Source organism: Polyodon spathula, chromosome 31 (assembly GCF_017654505.1).
Source record: "Polyodon spathula isolate WHYD16114869_AA chromosome 31, ASM1765450v1, whole genome shotgun sequence".
Classification (NCBI taxonomy): domain Eukaryota; kingdom Metazoa; phylum Chordata; class Actinopteri; order Acipenseriformes; family Polyodontidae; genus Polyodon; species Polyodon spathula.
This window is the reverse complement of record NC_054564.1, coordinates 3044627-3062729: the sequence shown is the minus strand read 5'-3', so window position 1 is coordinate 3062729 and position 18103 is coordinate 3044627. Positions and strand designations below refer to the sequence as shown.

The 18103-nt window shown below is 39.4% G+C and overlaps 1 protein-coding gene across 1 annotated transcript in view; it reads left to right on the top strand.

Annotated features, from left to right (window-relative positions):
• rnf122 (ring finger protein 122) overlaps positions 1–18103 on the top strand; it is a 241334-nt gene that overhangs the window by 211756 nt on the left and 11475 nt on the right. Inside the window, exons 3-4 of the mRNA XM_041233491.1 lie at positions 15390–15426; positions 16188–16229. Coding sequence (XP_041089425.1) covers positions 15390–15426; positions 16188–16229 — 79 coding nt within the window. The remainder of the gene's footprint in view (positions 1–15389; positions 15427–16187; positions 16230–18103) is intronic.

Below are 18103 nucleotides of genomic sequence, written 5' to 3'. Positions count from 1 at the left end.
AAGTGCCTTTTTTCGCTGAATATTTTTTTTAATTGATCTGTTAAACCATTTTGGCAATTTAGTTTTACATTTAGATTTGTCTACTTTAGGGATGTAATTGTTTTGCGCCTCTAGTACTACATTTTTGAAGAACAACCATCCTTCTTCTGTGGGTGTTTTCTCTATTTTACTCCAATCTACTTCTGTTAGTCTCTGTTTCATACCTTCATAGTTTGCTTTTCTAAAATTGTAAACCTTAGCTTTAGTCATTACTTTTGGGCTTTAAAAAACACTTCAAATGAGACCATGTTGTGGTCTGAGTTTGCCAGTGGTTCTCTGACCTCTGTTTTAGTTATTCTGTCTTCGTTATTTGAAAAGACTAAATCAAGGCATGCCTCCCCTCTAGTCGGTGCCTTGACAAATTGTGTTAGGAAGCAGTCATTTCCACCATTTCAATTTCATCCTTCGTGCTACCCACCGGGTTTTCCCATTTTATTTGGGGGAAGTTGAAATCCCCCATTAGTATGGCTTCTCCTTTGCTACACGCATTTCTAATGTCATTGTATAACAGATTATTTTGCTCACTGTCTGAATCTGGCGGTCTATAGCACACTCCTATTATTATGCCCTTTGAATTTTTGTCTGTTATTCTGACCCATATTGATTCGGCTTTATTTTCTTTGCCCAGGTTTAACACCTGGGCTTCATCACTCTCAGACAACCAAGTTTCTGTAACACCTATCACATCATAGTTCCTTGTTAGTGCAGTAGCTTCAAGTTCTAACGTTTTGTTTCTGATACTTCTAGCATTTAGATAAATACATTTAATGGTTGTCTTACCTGAGTTGTTGTTCTTGTTTTGATGCGGTCTCCCTTCTGTTTTTTTGTTGATTTCTCCCCCCTTCCTTTCAAGTTTAAATGCTTCTGAACCTGCTCGAGGATCTTTTCTTCAAGTAGACTAGTTCCCTTGTTATTTAAGTGCAGTTCGTCCCGTCTATACAAATAGTCCTCGTTGTAGAATGTGGTCCAATGATCAGGATAGGTGAAGCCTTCCCGTGTGCACCACGTCTTCAGCCATGTGTTTTGATTAATTATTTCCAGCTGTCCATATGGTCCTTTGCAAGGTGCCGGTAGTATACCAGAAAATACCACAGTTTTGGTTTTCTCTTTTAATTTCTTTCCTAGCTCTCTGAATTTGTTTTGCAGGGATTTTGGTCTGTCTCTTCCAATGTTGTTTGTACAGATATGGACGACTACTACCGGGTCGTCTCCTGTTCGTTGTAGGAGAGTTTTATTTTCATTCAAGTGATTGTCTTATGAAAAGTAAGAACTAGATATTTATTGCTATTTCTGTGTTTTAATAGTTCTACATTTTGTTGCCTGATTTCCTTGTTTTAGTAATGTTTTCTGAAAATAAGAAAGTTATGCTATGTTGTCAGTGTAATATGTTCACTGTGGTTAGCTGCATTGAGTTTACTAGTGAGTTTACATGTAAAAAATGCTATTTTAATCAGGAACTTGCAGCTAAAGTAGTTGCTTTAGAAAATCATATTGTTACCTTATAAAAACTGAGCAGTTCATAGAGGACAGCTTTAATAACACTAGACTGTCAAACTGAGATAGAGGGCATTCCTGGCTCTTCGGTTTCTATCCGGGATGTTGGGGGTCACCTTTCAGTTGCTGGAGAGGTGCTGGAACACAGGCCTTCTCTTTTTCAGTTGCTGGAGAGGTGCTGGAGCACAGGCCTTCTCTTTTTCAGTTGCTGGAGAGGTGCTGGAACACAGGCCTTCTCTTTTTCAGTTGCTGGAGAGGTGCTGGAGCACAGGCCTTCTCTTTTTCAGTTGCTGGAGAGGTGCTGGAGCACAGGCCTTCTCTTTTTCAGTTGCTGGAGAGGTGCTGGAGCACAGGCCTTCTCTTTTTCAGTAGCTGGAGAGGTGCTGGAGCACAGGCCGCCTCCTTTTCAGTTGCTGGAGAGGTGCTGGAGCACAGGCCTTCTCCTTTTCAGTTGCTGGAGAGGTGCTGGAGCACAGGCCGCCTCCTTTTCAGTTGCTGGAGAGGTGCTGGAGCACAGGCCTTCTCTTTTCCTTTCTCCTCCATGCAATAAATAGGAGTGGATTACTGTGAGAATGGGGCTAAAGAGAAGGCTGCTCCTTCTGTTCCTGTAGTTAATATTAGGAACAGATTTGATGCTCTAACACAACATGAAGTTCTTTTAGTTGGAGACTCCATTATTAAACTCGTTGGTAGAGCCTTTAGCATTACAAACAAAATTAATGTTAAATGTTTCCCAGGGGCTAGAGTCAAAGATATTACCTCTCAGTTAGATCATTTAATAGAGCAACACAGATATATTTCTACTGTAGTTTTACATGGTGGCACCAATGATATAAGGTTGAGAGAATTGGAGATCCTTAAAGATTTTAAATCACTCATTCAAAAGTTAAAGGAGTATAAGAGGAACATTATTATTTCAGGCCCTTTACCCGTTATGGGCAGAGGTGGTGAAGCTTTTAGTAGACTGTTCTCTCTTAATACCTGGTTAAAAGTTTGGTGCGCTGCAGAGAATATTGGATTTATTGACATCTGGGATACTTTCTGGGAAAGACCTCGTTTTTTTTTTAAAAGATGGATTACATCCCAGCAGGTGGGGTTCAACTGTACTCGCTGTGCATTTGGAAAATAATTTTACTTATCTTTCTAAGTGCTGACTACATATCCCCAATCTTGGTTTTCTCCCTGAATCTAGATACTTATTTGTACAAACAATTGTTCTTTCAAAATAATCTCTGAGCTGTCCTGTAATAATCCTATTAAAACTATCAAATTAAATTAACATCCAAGCATTATAGCAGTAGGCATGGTAGTTTACCCCGAAGGGTTAATGTAAATAATCTTATTAGAGTCCTGATCATCACAGCTATACCTCCAGTAGTTGATGATGTAAACTATGCCTTGCCTTACTCAATGCTCGCTCATTATCAAACAAATCTTTTCTTATCAGTGATTTAATTTCACATTATAAACTTGACTTTATATTTCTGATGAAACTTGGCTTACTTTGGATGATAACAGCTCCTTGATTGAAGCCTCTCCTTTAAATTACTTTTGCTCAGAAAGTTCGTTCAGAAGGGTGAGGGGGTGGGCTAGCTACTATTTTCCGAAATGACTATAACTGCAAAAAAAAAAAAAGCAGAGGAGTTTTCTTCATTTGAATCCTTATCTTTACTATTAGCTGGCCAAACACCTGTTCTTATTGTACTAATTTATCGCCCACCTAAACCTGGTCAGTCTTTTCTGTCTCAATTTGCTGAATATATGTCTATACAATTAATTAATTATGATATGTTTCTTTTACTTGGAGATTTTAACCTACACATTGATAATGATGCTGATTCAAAGGCTGTTGCCTTTTTAAGGCTCTGCACTCTCTTGACTTTATTCAGCATGTTTCAAGGCCTACCCATAATCATGGGCACACCTTAGATCTTGTTATATCTTGGGGCATAGTTGTTCATATTTCATCCATAATTGATCCTAATATCTCTGATCACTTGTGTATTTTATTTGAAGCCATTATAGTATTGATAGTAGGCTCTCAGCATTAAATTGACATCAGAAATAGATTTTGGGGGATTTAATTCCTAATTTGAAGTCTGAAGTGAGAATTTTGGACGTTATTTTTTATTCTACCTTAAGCTTTGAGTCGCGTATTAAAAAGATTACAAAAGATATGTTTTTATCATCTAAGAAACATTGCCAAAATTAGATCATTTCTGTCTTTATCTGATGCTGAACAATTAATCCATGCTTTTATTTCATGTAGACTGGACAACTGTAACACTCTTTTCTCTGGGCTTACCAGCCAAGCTTTATTAAGGCTGCAGCTTGTGCAAAATTCAGCTGCAAGGGTCCTTACAAGAACTAAAAAGAGATCACATATAACACCTGTGCTTGCTTCTCTGCACTGGCTTCCAGTGAAATATCCAATTGATTTTAAAATTCTATTGCTTACATTTAAAGCATTAAATGGAATGGCACCAGATTACCTCTCAGAGTTGTTGTCTCTTTATCAGCCTCGGCATGCACTGAGGTCGACTGAAAGTGGCCTTCTCTGTATTCCGAGGGTGAGGCTCAAGAGGAAAGGAGAGGTTGCTTTTTGGTTCGGGCTCCGCAGTTATGGAACTCTCTCCCCAACCATGGCCGGGGTTCACCTACAGGATCTACTTTAGGTTTAGGTTTAAGACCTATTTTTATAATTTAGCTTTTTGACCATATATATATATATATGTTTTATGTTTATGTATGTATTTGTCTACATGTATGTGTATGTATGTGTGACAGTGTATGTAATGTATGTTGACAGTGTCGACCCAAGGGACTTTTTCAGCCTATTTTTATAATTTAGCTTTTTGACCACAGATATTGTGAGGGTCTGGAATCAACTCCCCAGTAATGTTGTTGATGTGGGATCCTATGTATGTATTTGTCAATACATGTATGTGTATGTATGTGTGTGCATTTTAACCTATTTTGAACCTATTTAATTTTTATTAATCAATTTATGCAGTTTGATTCATTTTAATGGAAGATAAGAAATTCTATAATTCACAAAACCATCTGTGGTAATTTATGTATTTGTGTTAATTTATTAATAATAATAATAATAATAATAATAATAATAATAATAATAATAATAATAATGAATACATTAAATAAATAAAATATGCCAACATTTTAGTGCAGTAATTTCATCTTGGGGCTAGTGTCCTGTTGGTTTTTATGTTCTCATAAGCCTTGATGCAGTGATCGCCTTATTATGTACAGTATGGTGTACATAATTCCTTATGTAATTATTATAATAATAGTGTTAGCTTTCCTTTCTCTCTAGTATAGAAGCAGGCAGGCAGGGCTTGCTGAAAGAGTATGAGCTAACATCCTTCCCTCCAAGGTCAGAGATGTGCAGCGCTGCTCTCTGACAGCCTCTGTAAATTCAGCACTTCCTCCAACTACTTCCGAACTCAAACAATGGGGAGTGCTAGCGAGGAGATCTTATCACTGCCGCCCCCCCAATCCCTAGAGTTATTTTTGGACTTGTTGCTTTGACTAACTGTGGGACTGTGTATTAAAAAATACTGTATTGTACGGCAGGATCTGAGTGGGAGTCTTTTTTAATACTTACTAATTGTAATGTAAAAATAACAAATCCTATTGAAGAGGAAAGAAGTGTTTCTTACCTCGTATGATGATCACCACACACAAAGTGAACTCCCAGTCTCCATTTTGCCTGGTCAGGAGAAAAAAAAAAACATCTCTTACCCAGAAGTCATTATGATATAGTCCTTTTCGACACCAAAGCTGTGTCCCTCCTCCATAAAACCAGACTTCTCTTCCTGATCATTGTGCAGATTTTTCCTGTTTTCATAGGGGCATGTGTAAGCACAACACACAGAGTCAGAGTGTTTAAAATAAAGTGTTTCTTCCTTGCAGGAGGGGCCCTTTTAGTGTTAAAAATTTTAGTTTTGTTTTGAAGTGGTCGGCCACTGCTATGATGGCAGCGCCTAGATCATTTTCTAGCGTAGTAATGGGGGAACTGGCACAGCAAGACTGGCTTCTGTCCTAAAAAAGAAGAAATTTAGTATGTATTTAGATATACAGGGGACGTTAACTATATCCTATTAAGAGAGTTTGTTGGAAGAAGACTGTTGAAAGAGTCGCTGGGTTTCTCACCAAGAAAAGTATTTGCCCTCACACAGCCTGAAAATACCATAATACCTGGATCAATTCTGTAAAAGATAGTAAGAAGTCAAAACAACACAAAAATTAAACAATTTCCTGGTCATCCTAGTATCCCAGCCTGAGGTAAGGTAAGAACTGTGTCTGCATTTTTCTGAAATGAAAACTGTACCTGGTGTTTGATGCTGAGGGGTTTTGGACTGTAGGCTGGAAGTTCAGAGTGAGACTGAGAAACCACATACCAAACTGACTGCGGGAGATGCCGGGAAACTGGTTTATAAAGAGACTGAAAATATTGTAACCTGTAGCCTGTGTGGTAAAGCTGGATATATATTCTCAGTGTTCTTGTGCTGCTAAAAACTAAGAAACCAACAGGACCTCGAGAGTTTGGAATCAACCTACAAAAGAGCAGAGAAAGCAAAAGGAAACAAGAAGAAATAAAAACACAGAAGAGGGAGAGATTGGGGCCGCTGTGCCTGTTGCAACTAAAGGCTGGTTCATACTTCTCTCTCGGATGAATGAGATACGTCAGGCGCAGACAGATATAAAAGCTGGCAGGCAACCCCGGGCAGTGCAGGGTTGGCATCCCTAGGTGGTGGAGGCAGAGGCAGCTCCTGCTTCTTTCCCACTGGCGGTGGAGGCGGAAGCAGCGGGTCATCTCCCTCTAATCCTGGAGACTGATGCGACTCTACCTCTAGAGCTGGAGACAGCAGAGCTTCTCCCAGTAGTGCCGGACGTTCGGGCTCCCCCCTCTTGGGCACCGGATGCTTCAGCTCCCCCCACATAGACGCTGGATGCTTGAGCTTCCCCCTCTTGGGAACCGGACGCTCGGGCTACACCCACTTTGGCGCTGGACGCTCTGGCTTCTTCCTCTTGGGCACCGGACGCTTAGGATCCCCCCTCTTGGGCACTGGACACTCCAGTGGTGGCGTTGGGCACTCTGGCACTCGGGCACAGCAGCAGTGGCGATGCTGGCAGTAGCACAGGGCCCTCTGGTAGTGGCAACACTGGTGGTGGCGTGGGGCACTCCAATGGCGGCGGCACCTCTCTCTCCAGCACTCGGGCAGGCAGCACCTCCCTCTCTGGCACTTAGGTGGGCAGCACCTCCCTCTCCGATGCTGGAGACAGTACCGGCTCCCTTGCTTTCCTCCAGGAACAGTCGCCCCTCCTCCTCTTTTGCTTCGAGCAGGCAGATCCTTCTCTACCTCTTGGAAGGGACAGCACACCACCTTGTGCCCAAACTCCCCGCATCAAGGCACGAGCCTTGGTCCTCAAGGCCACTGAGGAGGTCCTCCAGTCTGCCATCCCACCAGGTCTGGGATGGGAAGGGGTTCCAATAATCCAGTAGTCCATCTCTTATTGGCCCTTGCTCTTTACTGTCCTGCTTATGATGCCAATGTAGCTCTTGAGCAAGAGGCAGAAAACAGGAGACATGCTTTGTTCCTTTTACAAATCCTTTCCTTTATTTGGATGCTCGTTCAGCACCCACACAGTCCACAGTCCTGAACAGCAACACAGGATTCAACCAGAAAATGTAACGCTAGGCACAGCCCTTTCTTACACCTTTAGCTGCGCCCTTATGCAGATCAGGGTACCAGAACTCATGCGCATCCCATTGGTCCTCAGCTGCACACTAGATAATAGATAGATAACAGCCAGTGACAGGGGAGACATAGAACACACACACACAGGCTAGGATTATACAGACACAGAGGTAAACAAAGCAGCAGCGGGAAAAGAGCAGGTAACACAATTACAACGGGAATTGCAATACAGGAATTACAGTAGAAACAGCGGCAATTACAGTACAAAACCACAAATGGACAGATCATTACATTACTTTAAATACTGCATTCGCGTAACTGGAAAAATGTTTATTTTAAGAGATGTGTTGAGGTTGTACCTCTTATACAAAAGGTTTAAAAAAACATAAAAATTGACATTGTTGGTACAACCAACCGATAAAGAATCTGAAAGGGAGAATTTTATACATTAGATAGAGAGATTCGGTTATGTGACAGTGAGATTTTTTTATTTTTTAAATGAGAGGTGAAATGTTTAACGATCTGTTACACAGATTGGGAGCATCGCTTCAATGCAAAAATACACAGTGATGACACCTGCAGACACATCTGCAGTCACACTGCACGGAGCAACTGGCAATGCCCAGGGTTTCCTTGCTCTTCACAAATCTATCACACAGTTTTCTCCATCTGGCTTTACATTCTCTCTCTCCAGTCCTTTTCATTTTCTGAAGGCACACCGATGCTGTTTCTATTATTTGGGCATCTCTATTCTTTGACAAGGGGTTATATAAATGTGGATATTTTAAGAACTTCTTCTATTAAGGTCCTTGAAGTCTTGCACCTCGAAGTGTACAACCATGCAGCAAATGTTGAAGTTTTCAACATCACCCGACCCCATGCAATTTCAGGTTGCAGTAGCACGACAAAAGGCTATACGACTTTCCAAAAGACAGACGACGCAAGTGTGTGGATGAATAATTCTGACTTGAAATGATGTTGGAGTCTGAAGTATGAACCAACCTTAAGAGAGATGCATCTAAAGGAGGCTTCATCACTGGTCAGAAAAAGAAAAAAGAAAACGAAACAATAGCATTTTATTGTTTGTGCTTTTTAGTACTTCTTAAAATGATTTTACCATGCCTTTTACGATGTTTGGGTTTTTATTATTTTAACAATGGCAGCTTCAGTATCTATAGCAACATGAAATGTGTATAGCCTATTAAACAAGGCAAAGAGGGACTTCATCCTTGATGCATTAGATCAGGAATTTTTTACAGGAAATATATCAGTTGACAAGTTTATCCATGTCAGAGAAAAGGGGTTAGTTGTTCCAACATTTGGTCTGTTGGTGTCAATAGGTCAGACAAAATTGCCATTCTTTTTCAAGGTCATGATTTCAAGTTTTAAAAAAACACATAACTTGATTCTGTAGCTGAATTCTTCAATAAATCATCAACTGCTAGAATACCACCTTCAGACATAAAAGGGCACTAATGATTTTGTCTATGGGTTTGACAGGTGCGAGTGGTATGGTGAAAAAGTGAAGGCCCAAACAGCGTTTAAACTTCCAAAAATGTCAGTGTTTATTTTAATAACAAAAAGAACCCCCCCTCTTCCAGCAATGATATCGAGGGTGTGTGTGTGTGTGTGTGTGTGTGTGTGTGTGTGTGTGTGTGTGTGTGTGTGTGTGTGTGTGTGTGTGTGTGTGTGGCTGGCTTGCAGGCCCAAAATCAAAACAATAATAGTCAATAATTCCCCAATCCACAGTGCCGTGCATGAAAGTGTACTCTTCAAGCCGTGGGTGGTGCTCCGTTATGTGGGCTGGCTCCGTGGCTGCAGCCCCTGGCTCCTTACTCCTCCTCTACAAAACACAAAACAAAACAGCACATAACAAAACAAACAAAACACTCCAGTTGTCAGTTACATTCTCAGCACAAGGCAGCGTACTAACGTAGCTACTTCCCCTTTGTATCCACAAACTCCTCCCTGCAATCAACTCTTCACCATGGTTTCTCCAAAAGAGGGCCGTCCTGCAGCTGATTGCAGTGAAGTCTACGCGCTCCCCTTAATACGGTCGCCTTTTGGTTTCCACTTACCGTCAAGGCAGCCCACCTAGGAGGCAGCATCTCGCCATCCTTACACAGCGCCTTTTCTGGTCAGGAGGGAGATTTACAACATTGATCGAGGACATAATTTATCAAAGCTATCAATCTATAGTTTTTTGTTAATTTATTCATTTTTATTAAAGATATTAAAGTTGTACTTGTTCCCTTTTCCGATCACAGTATGGTAGGTCAGAAATAAAAGAAAAGTAACTGTGGTAAAGGAGTGTGGAACATGAATAATTCATTACTGGGGGATGAAGGTTCTAGCACAGAATCTGAGGCATATTTTAAAGATTGACTGGATACTCAATTGTTATGTGGTTTTAGTGGTAAATGGTGGAAAGAAATTAAGACTAGAACAAAACCTTTTTTTTTTTTTTAAACAAAGCTTTTAAAACAAGTTGAGTTGTCATGTAAATAATTGTATTAATAATGATTTACCAAGAGGGAAAATGTTTCAAAAGAAGTACAAATGTTAAGAAAGAAATTGAGTTTTATTACAAAAAAATTTGGAAGCAGTTAAAATTACTAACACTCAATGGAGTCAAAAAGAAATCAGTCATTGTTGCTTAAACAGTATAATAATAATAATAATAATAATAATAATAATAATAATAATAATAATAATACTATCTTTATTTTTATATAGCGCCTTTCATAATGGACCACCATCACAAAGTGCTTTATAGAGGTAGGCTGAGAACTGTGCATTATTATAATAATAATGATAATAATAATAATCTTTATTTATAGAGTGCTTTTCATACCACAGGGTTCAAGGCACTGCACAAAAATCAGAAAAGATAACAAAAGAAACAATTAACACAGAAAAATTCAATGAAAATTAATAAAACTCCATAAATTGATGAATAAAAATGAAAGAGGTTAAATAGGTTAAAATGCACACACATACATACAGTAGTCACTTACAATAGGACCCCTTGATCGAACATCTCATACACAGCATTAAAGAAAAAATTGAAAAGATACGGAAGGACTGTATGTCACTGGTGGAAACTCAAAACTGAACATGCTGAGATTTTAAAATATCAACAGTTTTATATTAATTTATTTATTTTGTATTAGATCTAATATGATATAAAAGTACATAGGAATGAAATGTTCTTGTATGTAAAACCATAACACTGGGAGTGTTAGAGATATTGGACAGCAGTCATAAATGTGATTTATACAGTTATTTTACTACAAACGCTCAAATGTTTGGTATGTACTGAACGCGTATGTTATGGTGAATGTGAAACTAAAGTACGTAGTTTATTCCAAGATACTTGGAAAGAGTTACCTTACTATGAGAGTTTTGGTTTTAACCACACGTTTCTCAGTGGTTGCAAGAATGTTAATTGAGTTGTGGTTTTATGGTATGTTGTAAGTACCATCTTATTTGAAATCCACCTAACACAGAGTCCGATGTCTTCTTTATTGAATTAACCAGTCCTAAAAGGTTGCCAAGAGCTTCTCTTATTGGTTATCCTAAATGCATTTAAGCTTGTGTTTGTCCTATTTTCGGGGTGCTCTCTTCCATCTAAGGGTACTCTCACTCATCCCAGAAGTTCTCTCTTATTCATCCAAGACATGATCACTTCAAGGAACGTACTGTCCCTTCATCAAGATACTCACTGCTAACATTCTAGGAAGAAATCTCCGTCACAGCACGAGTTAAGTACCCATTGCTATGGAAACCATCTGATACAATCTTCCAAGCAACGTGCCTGCCTGCCTGAAAGGCCATATGCCTGAAGGTTGACACCATTAAGCTGTGCCTCTCCAAAAGGAATGTGAGCGAGATCAAGTACTTTGTTTTAGAAGCTGACATTTCTCCACTAGACAAGTAATGGAGTGCACCTTCCGAGATCCGTAAGAACTGGGTACTTGTGGTCTTGTATCTTCCATTGACTGTGCATCAACTAAAGTATCCTGTTCCTGCTTGCAAGATTGCGCTTTTGTTTGGCCTTCCCGCTGCTGACATCACCACAAGACATCCAGCTGCAACCCTGCTGCCTGCATCACTGGGAATCTTGTTGCATAACTGTTAAATATAAACTCTATTTTTCATTACTCCGATTGCCGCATAGATTAAGCATATGATTACTTATCTAAGTAATGTTTGTTGAAATGTATATTACCGGTAACCCAAGTTATTACATATTAAGAATTCAAAGTTTATATGGTAGCATTTCTGACTTATGTAACTGTAAGGTACAAATTCAGCTGTTCTATGCACTACTGACTGTTAAATATATTTTCTTTTCACATTAAGCTAGTTTGACCACTAGTATTTAGGAGTTCTCTCTTTTGTAGTGCTAGTCTGTGCTATAATTATATAGCACAGACTGGGAGTTCACTTTGTGTGTGGAATTCATGATTCTATGAAAAAGCCACATTATAGGTGATCTTTGTATTTCTTGTTAAGCTTCACGTCAAATGCTATTGTACATTGTACAGAGGGTAGCTCAGTGATCGTACAGTAGCTGAAAGGTTATAAATATTTGTAGTCATGATTTTATCGGATTATAGCCGAATGCAATCTGAAACATCTATAGGCTGGACACTGTCAGCACATATGGGGGTTCCCATTTTTTTTTTTTATGAGGATCCAAAAAAAAACTTCACCAAAGGTACAGAGATATGGACTCTTTTAAATGTCTGTTTTAATTCAGATTCCTGCCAGCAAATGACACTTAATAATATTATATAATATATTACAACAAATCTTAACGATTCATTGTTTGAAACAAAGTGGTTGACATGCCATCTGAAAATACCGGTATTAGGCTGGAGATACACAACCATTATTTTCTTGGCACCTTAAATGGACAATACAAATTGACAGGGTGTCACTAATTCACAACTTGAGCTGTCAACAAATTTTAGATTGGCAATCGAGTTGCTGGAATAGACCACTACTCTAATTTTAGTAATTTAGTTTACAATTTTTTACATGCCTGTGTGTGTTCAGCCAATTATATTTTTCTAATCACCTGATTTCACTCTCCATTTTGCTAAATTGGAAGTATGGCTGCAGACAAGTGGACACAGGAGGAAACTTTGCAATTGATCATTTTCAATTGATCGAAAATGTTTATTGATGTTAGATATGCAGATATAAAGGGTGCAATAAAAAAGATGACAAATATAAGGAATTCGCAAATATTTTCAGGAATTCACCAGTCGAACTGAAGAACCTCCAAACTCAATATTTTGCGGGGAGAAGACAAATATCTGCAAATAAATCAGGATGTGCAACAGATGATTTTTCCAAATGTTTTTCTGTGACAAAATCATTCCAGTAGCTGCTGAAACATGTTTACCGCAAACAGGGGCCATCTTAAAATTGCTTTAAATAGTCAGTGTTCCAGTGTGCATGTGGCACATTTAGCAGCAGCAATTCAGTTGTCAATTTTTTCTTGTCAATTGAATTGACAATAAAAATTGCTAATGTATCTCAGGTCTTAGTATTAACAGGGTATTCTAATCAGAAGATGAAGAAATACATGTAATTAAAGAGCAATATCACATTATCTTAGTTGATGTACTGTGCTGTTGTTTGATGCCTTTGCATTATTTGTTTATTTAGCAGACACTTTTATCCAAGGTGACTTGGTCATCACATCCTAGTGACTTTTTAAAACTTAAGTTTAAAGCACCCCTGTGCCCTCAACATGTCCTCTCTCTAAGTACATCTGGTACAGCAAAGTGGAACCATTGACCTTAAATAATTAAATAATGTATCTTTCAGTCAATCAAACTGCACATTCCATCTGCATTCCATGGCACATCACATCACGTGACTCTGGGAATAACCAGTAGCCCCATATCCTGTGATCTCAGAGTGTGGGTTGGAAGATACGGGGTCAGTAACTCCTGCAACTAACTAGGTGCTAATCCATTCAGGGCTTTGTAAGTTAACAGCAAAATCTTAAAATCAATTCTATACTGCACAGGGAGCCAGTGTAAAGCGACCAAAACAAGGGTAACATGTTCACTTTTTCTGGTTTTAGTCAGAATTCTAACGGTGGTATTCTGTACAAGCTGCAAGCAGGATACCACACGTTTTGGGACACCAGAATAAAGTGCATTACAATAATCAATTCTAGGTGAAACAAAGGCATGCATTACTCTCCCGGCATCAGATACAGAAATAATTGGTTTGACTATGTTAATCAAATGGTAAAAATATACTTATATATACTACATATACTATATATAAATATAGTCTCAATTTAAAGATCAGGACCCCCAAGTTTGAGTTTTGATGAGAGACTGAAGGGTAAAGCTCATGTAATCCCACCTTTCCTTTTTAGTTGTTTCTGTGATCCCACTAGCATAACTGCTATTTTATCTGAATTCAACAAAATTTTGTGGCATCCAATGCTTGATGTCTGTAAAGCAAGTAGCTAATAACGCCCAGGCAGAAGAAATTCCTGGCTTTAGGGACAAATATAGCTGGGTATCATCAGCATAGCAATGGAAGTTCACTCTGTGTCTGCGGATAACGTCACCTAACGGTAGCATATATAATGAAAACAACAAGGGACCTAGAGTGGAGCCCTGTGGAACACCACAGACAACCTCCGATAATGTCAATTTTACCTCCCCAGTAACAAACTAAAATCTATCAAAAGATAAGATTTGAACAAGGATAGGCCAGACAGTCCCACTGTGCATTCAAAATGATTCAGTAGGATGGAATGGTCTACAGTATCAAAGGCAGCACTTAGATCTAAGAATTAATACTAAAGGAAAGCCTGAGTCAGAGCTTATCAGCAGACCATTCACAACTCTGACAAGGGCCATCTCAGTGCTATGTGCATCACGATTACAGATGTTGTCAAGTAAAAATGTATTGTTTGACTACCTTTGATATGATTATTAAAAGGCCCGTAAAGGAGTGAAGTGAAAAAGAACCGTGAGTGTTTTGTGTTGTTTTGTTTTGTCGTATTAACTAATATTTGTTTATCTTTATTAGATGGCTAAACTATCCAGGAGCTGGTGCTACAAAGCCAATATTAAACCCGGTCTGCACTGCATCATTGTTCACCATTAACTTGTGTTGTGATTGTGTCTGTGTTTGGTGTGTCTTGTTTAGTGTCTTATTATTTTGGGACTGAAACCAGTGGTTTAACTGAGCGATATGCATTGGTGTGTAGAGCCAGTTATTATTTATCAGCCAATAAAGAGCTGTCTAACTGTGAGCTGTTGTTTCCAGTAATTCCTGAGCACTGCATCACCTCTACACCTGCACACTGCAAACCACACTACCACAGGAAGGCAATATTATCTTAAGGGTAGAGACAGGAAATACAGTAGCGAATATGCAGATCATTTTTGCAAATAAGCCACAGTGCAGCCTAGGTGGACTGTAATAAATATCCCTCTGTGGCAAAGTGTCCGCCCCTGTGTGTATTTTGTGTTGTATGTTGTGTGTTAATGTTGGTGTATAGTCATTGGTACATGGGATATAAACTGGTAGGTGTAACACGTGTGTTTAAAATATATATTTGTTTTTAGGCACGAGGATTGCACAGCACGTGCAAGTAAAAAGTAATAATATGCAAGCACGGGGAATTGCACTTTATTAATTCACGTGCAGTTGTACCACGACTCCAATTGAATGATTGATTAGCAATCGAGTCTCGGTACAGCTGCATAAAAACAGCATGTTTTCACTCACTCAGGATTGTGTGTTTGGGAGTGGAGAACAGGAGAGAGAGAGAGAGAGGAGAAACGTAAACTATATCAATTGATATGAGTGCTGGAAGGACCAGCATCATACTTGTTTTGTGTAGCGTTCGTCCACCCTATTTTGTTAGTGTCTACTCATTTTGTTTGTCTATTTATTTTGGCCACAAGTGCCGTCTCCTGTTTTGGTGTCAGTGTTTTTGTACAACTGTTTTATTTTCTGGTAATAATAAACCGCGCAGCGGCGCATTCATTCATTTTTTTGCTCTCAGTGCTGCGTATTCATATTCTGGTCTGACGTTACCTGCTACAGCCGTCTTTGTGACACCCTCTCTTTCTGTTTCAGGCATCAGGCGCAAACTGAGAGATTCGGATACAAGGAGGTATGTCATGTATTGTAGTGTGTCTTGAAACTGCTCCCTCTCATGTTCACCGTCTCCCTTTGCAAGAGGGTGTTTTTGATAGACAGTCCTTGGAGCAAAGGGTTGGTAAGTTGTACAAAAATAACAGTTTGTGATTATCACAAATCTATATTTGACAACCCTAGATTACAGAAGTATTTATTTAGGGGATTGGTAATGTGTAACTCCTGTCTTCTGTATCATGGAAAGGCGCTGATTTAAAATACTTTATGTATTTCAGGTTGGTTTGTATTTTCAGACAAAATAACAAGTTTACTTCACTGTGTTTAAAAAAACTTCATTTATATATAAATATATAAATATATAAATATATGTGTGTGTGTGTGTGTTGCTGCGTATTGCCAGCAAAAACAAAAATAAACTTGATCCAAAGTGATCGATCAGTAGATACCGCTAGCTTGTCTATAAAAACAAAGCCTATATCTATGGAAGACAATCCAAGCAACAGCTTCTGAACTCAGGTGAAAGCACCTTAACACAAAAATGCAAAAAGCACAGTATTCAATTAATTCAGAATGACTGTGAACATCATAAAAAGGTAACAGGACATTTAAAACATAACAAGAAAATACATTTTGAAGGTACTTGCTCTCTGATGTACTGATATGAAATTAAGAAATATATCTGCTGCCAAGTGTTATTTGAAATATACTGTAAATATCTCAAATAGAAATAGAAAAATTTATAATTTATATAATTTGGCAGTCTTTGTTTCCCCCTAGGTTGTATTGAAAGGAGATCCAAAGAAGTTAAACCTGCATGGGGTAAGTGCTTCTAAACATGTGAAGAAACCATTGGTTTTGCTCACTCTCGCTACTAGTTAATAAAACCGTGCCTGGCTAGTTCTCGGTTTCAACTCTAGTTCCTCTGCTCTGTTCCCCAGTTCACCATGTTAAATAAAGATCTGAATTTAGCATACCTGGTTAAATGACATAAGAACATAAGAAAGTTTACAAACGAGAGGAGGCCATTCGGCCCATCTTGCTCGTTTGGTTGTTAGTAGCTTATTGATCCCAAAATCTCATCAAGCAGCTTCTTGAAGGATCCCTGGGTGTCAGCTTCAACAACATTACTGGGGAGTTGATTCCAGACCCTCACTATTCTCTGTGTAAAAAAGTGTCTCCTATTTTCTGTTCTGAATGCCCCTTTTTCTAAACTCCATTTGTGACCCCTGGTCCTTGTTTCTTTTTTCAGGCTGAAAAAGTCCCTTGGGTCGACACTGTCAATACCTTTTAGAATTTTGAATGCTTGAATTAGGTCGCCACGTAGTCTTCTTTGTTCAAGACTGAACAGATTCAATTCTTTTAGCCTGTCTGCATATGACATGCCTTTTAAGCCCGGAATAATTCTGGTCGCTCTTCTTTGCACTCTTTCTAGAGCAGCAATATCTTTTTTATAGCGAGGTGACCAGAACTGCACACAATATTCAAGATGAGGTCTTACTAGTGCATTGTACAGTTTTAACATTACTTCCCTTGATTTAAATTCAACACTTTTCACAATGTATCCGAGCATCTTGTTAGCCTTTTATAAGCACATCATAAGATTAGCTTTTCTTAATGTAATCAGACTTTTTATTATTGGGATATGCAGCCATATTGTAATGAAACTTTCTAAAGTTCAACTTCCCATTTCTAATGGGTTTTAAAACCTTTAAAGTACAATATCATAATATAGCTCTCAACAGAAGCAGGATGGTTCCTCTTGTATAATGTTAGGTTATTACCATAACCCTGGCTCCCTAGAAAGAATGATAACCATTACCGAATGGGAAGCTGTACCAAAGCTGTCGTGGCTCCAGATTACCGACAGTATAGCCCCACATGACGCCTAAGGGCATGCCGCCTGCAACACCCTAGAGCCCAGAGAGGGCTCGCTCGGTTTGCAACATCAAGGTGGTAAAAACGTGCAAGTGTCTGACTACCTGTCCATATAGCAGCATTGCAAAGCTCATCCAAGGAGACGCCATGAAAGAGAGCCCACAGAGTCGCTTGGCCCCTGGTAGAATGGGCAGTAATGTCCCCCGGCTGGGGAGTCCGTCTGTTCACATGCCAAGTGTATGGCATCTGACACCCAGTGTGCTTCGACAGGGCTTGACTTCTAGAGCTGGACCCAGAGCAGACAAACAGCTGGTTGGACTGTCTCCAGGACGCTGTCCTCTGACTCATGCAGGGGAGGTCTGAAAGCTTCCAGAACCACTGGTTTGTTAATATGGAATGAAGAGACCACCTTTGGCAAAAAGGCTGGGTTAGTTCTTAATGTTACCCGTGAGTCATTACCAGTGAAAGCCATACATGTGTCATCGACGTAATGGCTAATAAAAACACCACTTTGAGGGAGACAGGGCGCAGCTCTGCTGAGGCCATGGGCATCCCATTTAGGGGCCATGCTTTTCATCGGAGGACGGTGCCTCCGGGCCCCTTTAAGAAATTGCACTGCCAGGAAGTGTGCCCCAGCGGGCGCAGAGTCTATTATATTGTGGCACGCTGATATTGCTGCCAAGAAGACCTTCAGAGTAGATGCAGATTTTCCCGCATCAAGCAAGTTTTGATGAAGGTTTGAATTGTCTCAATAGGGAAGGTCACAGGGTCGTGATCCCCAGCAATGCACCAGTTTTGGAAAACCTTCCATTTATATG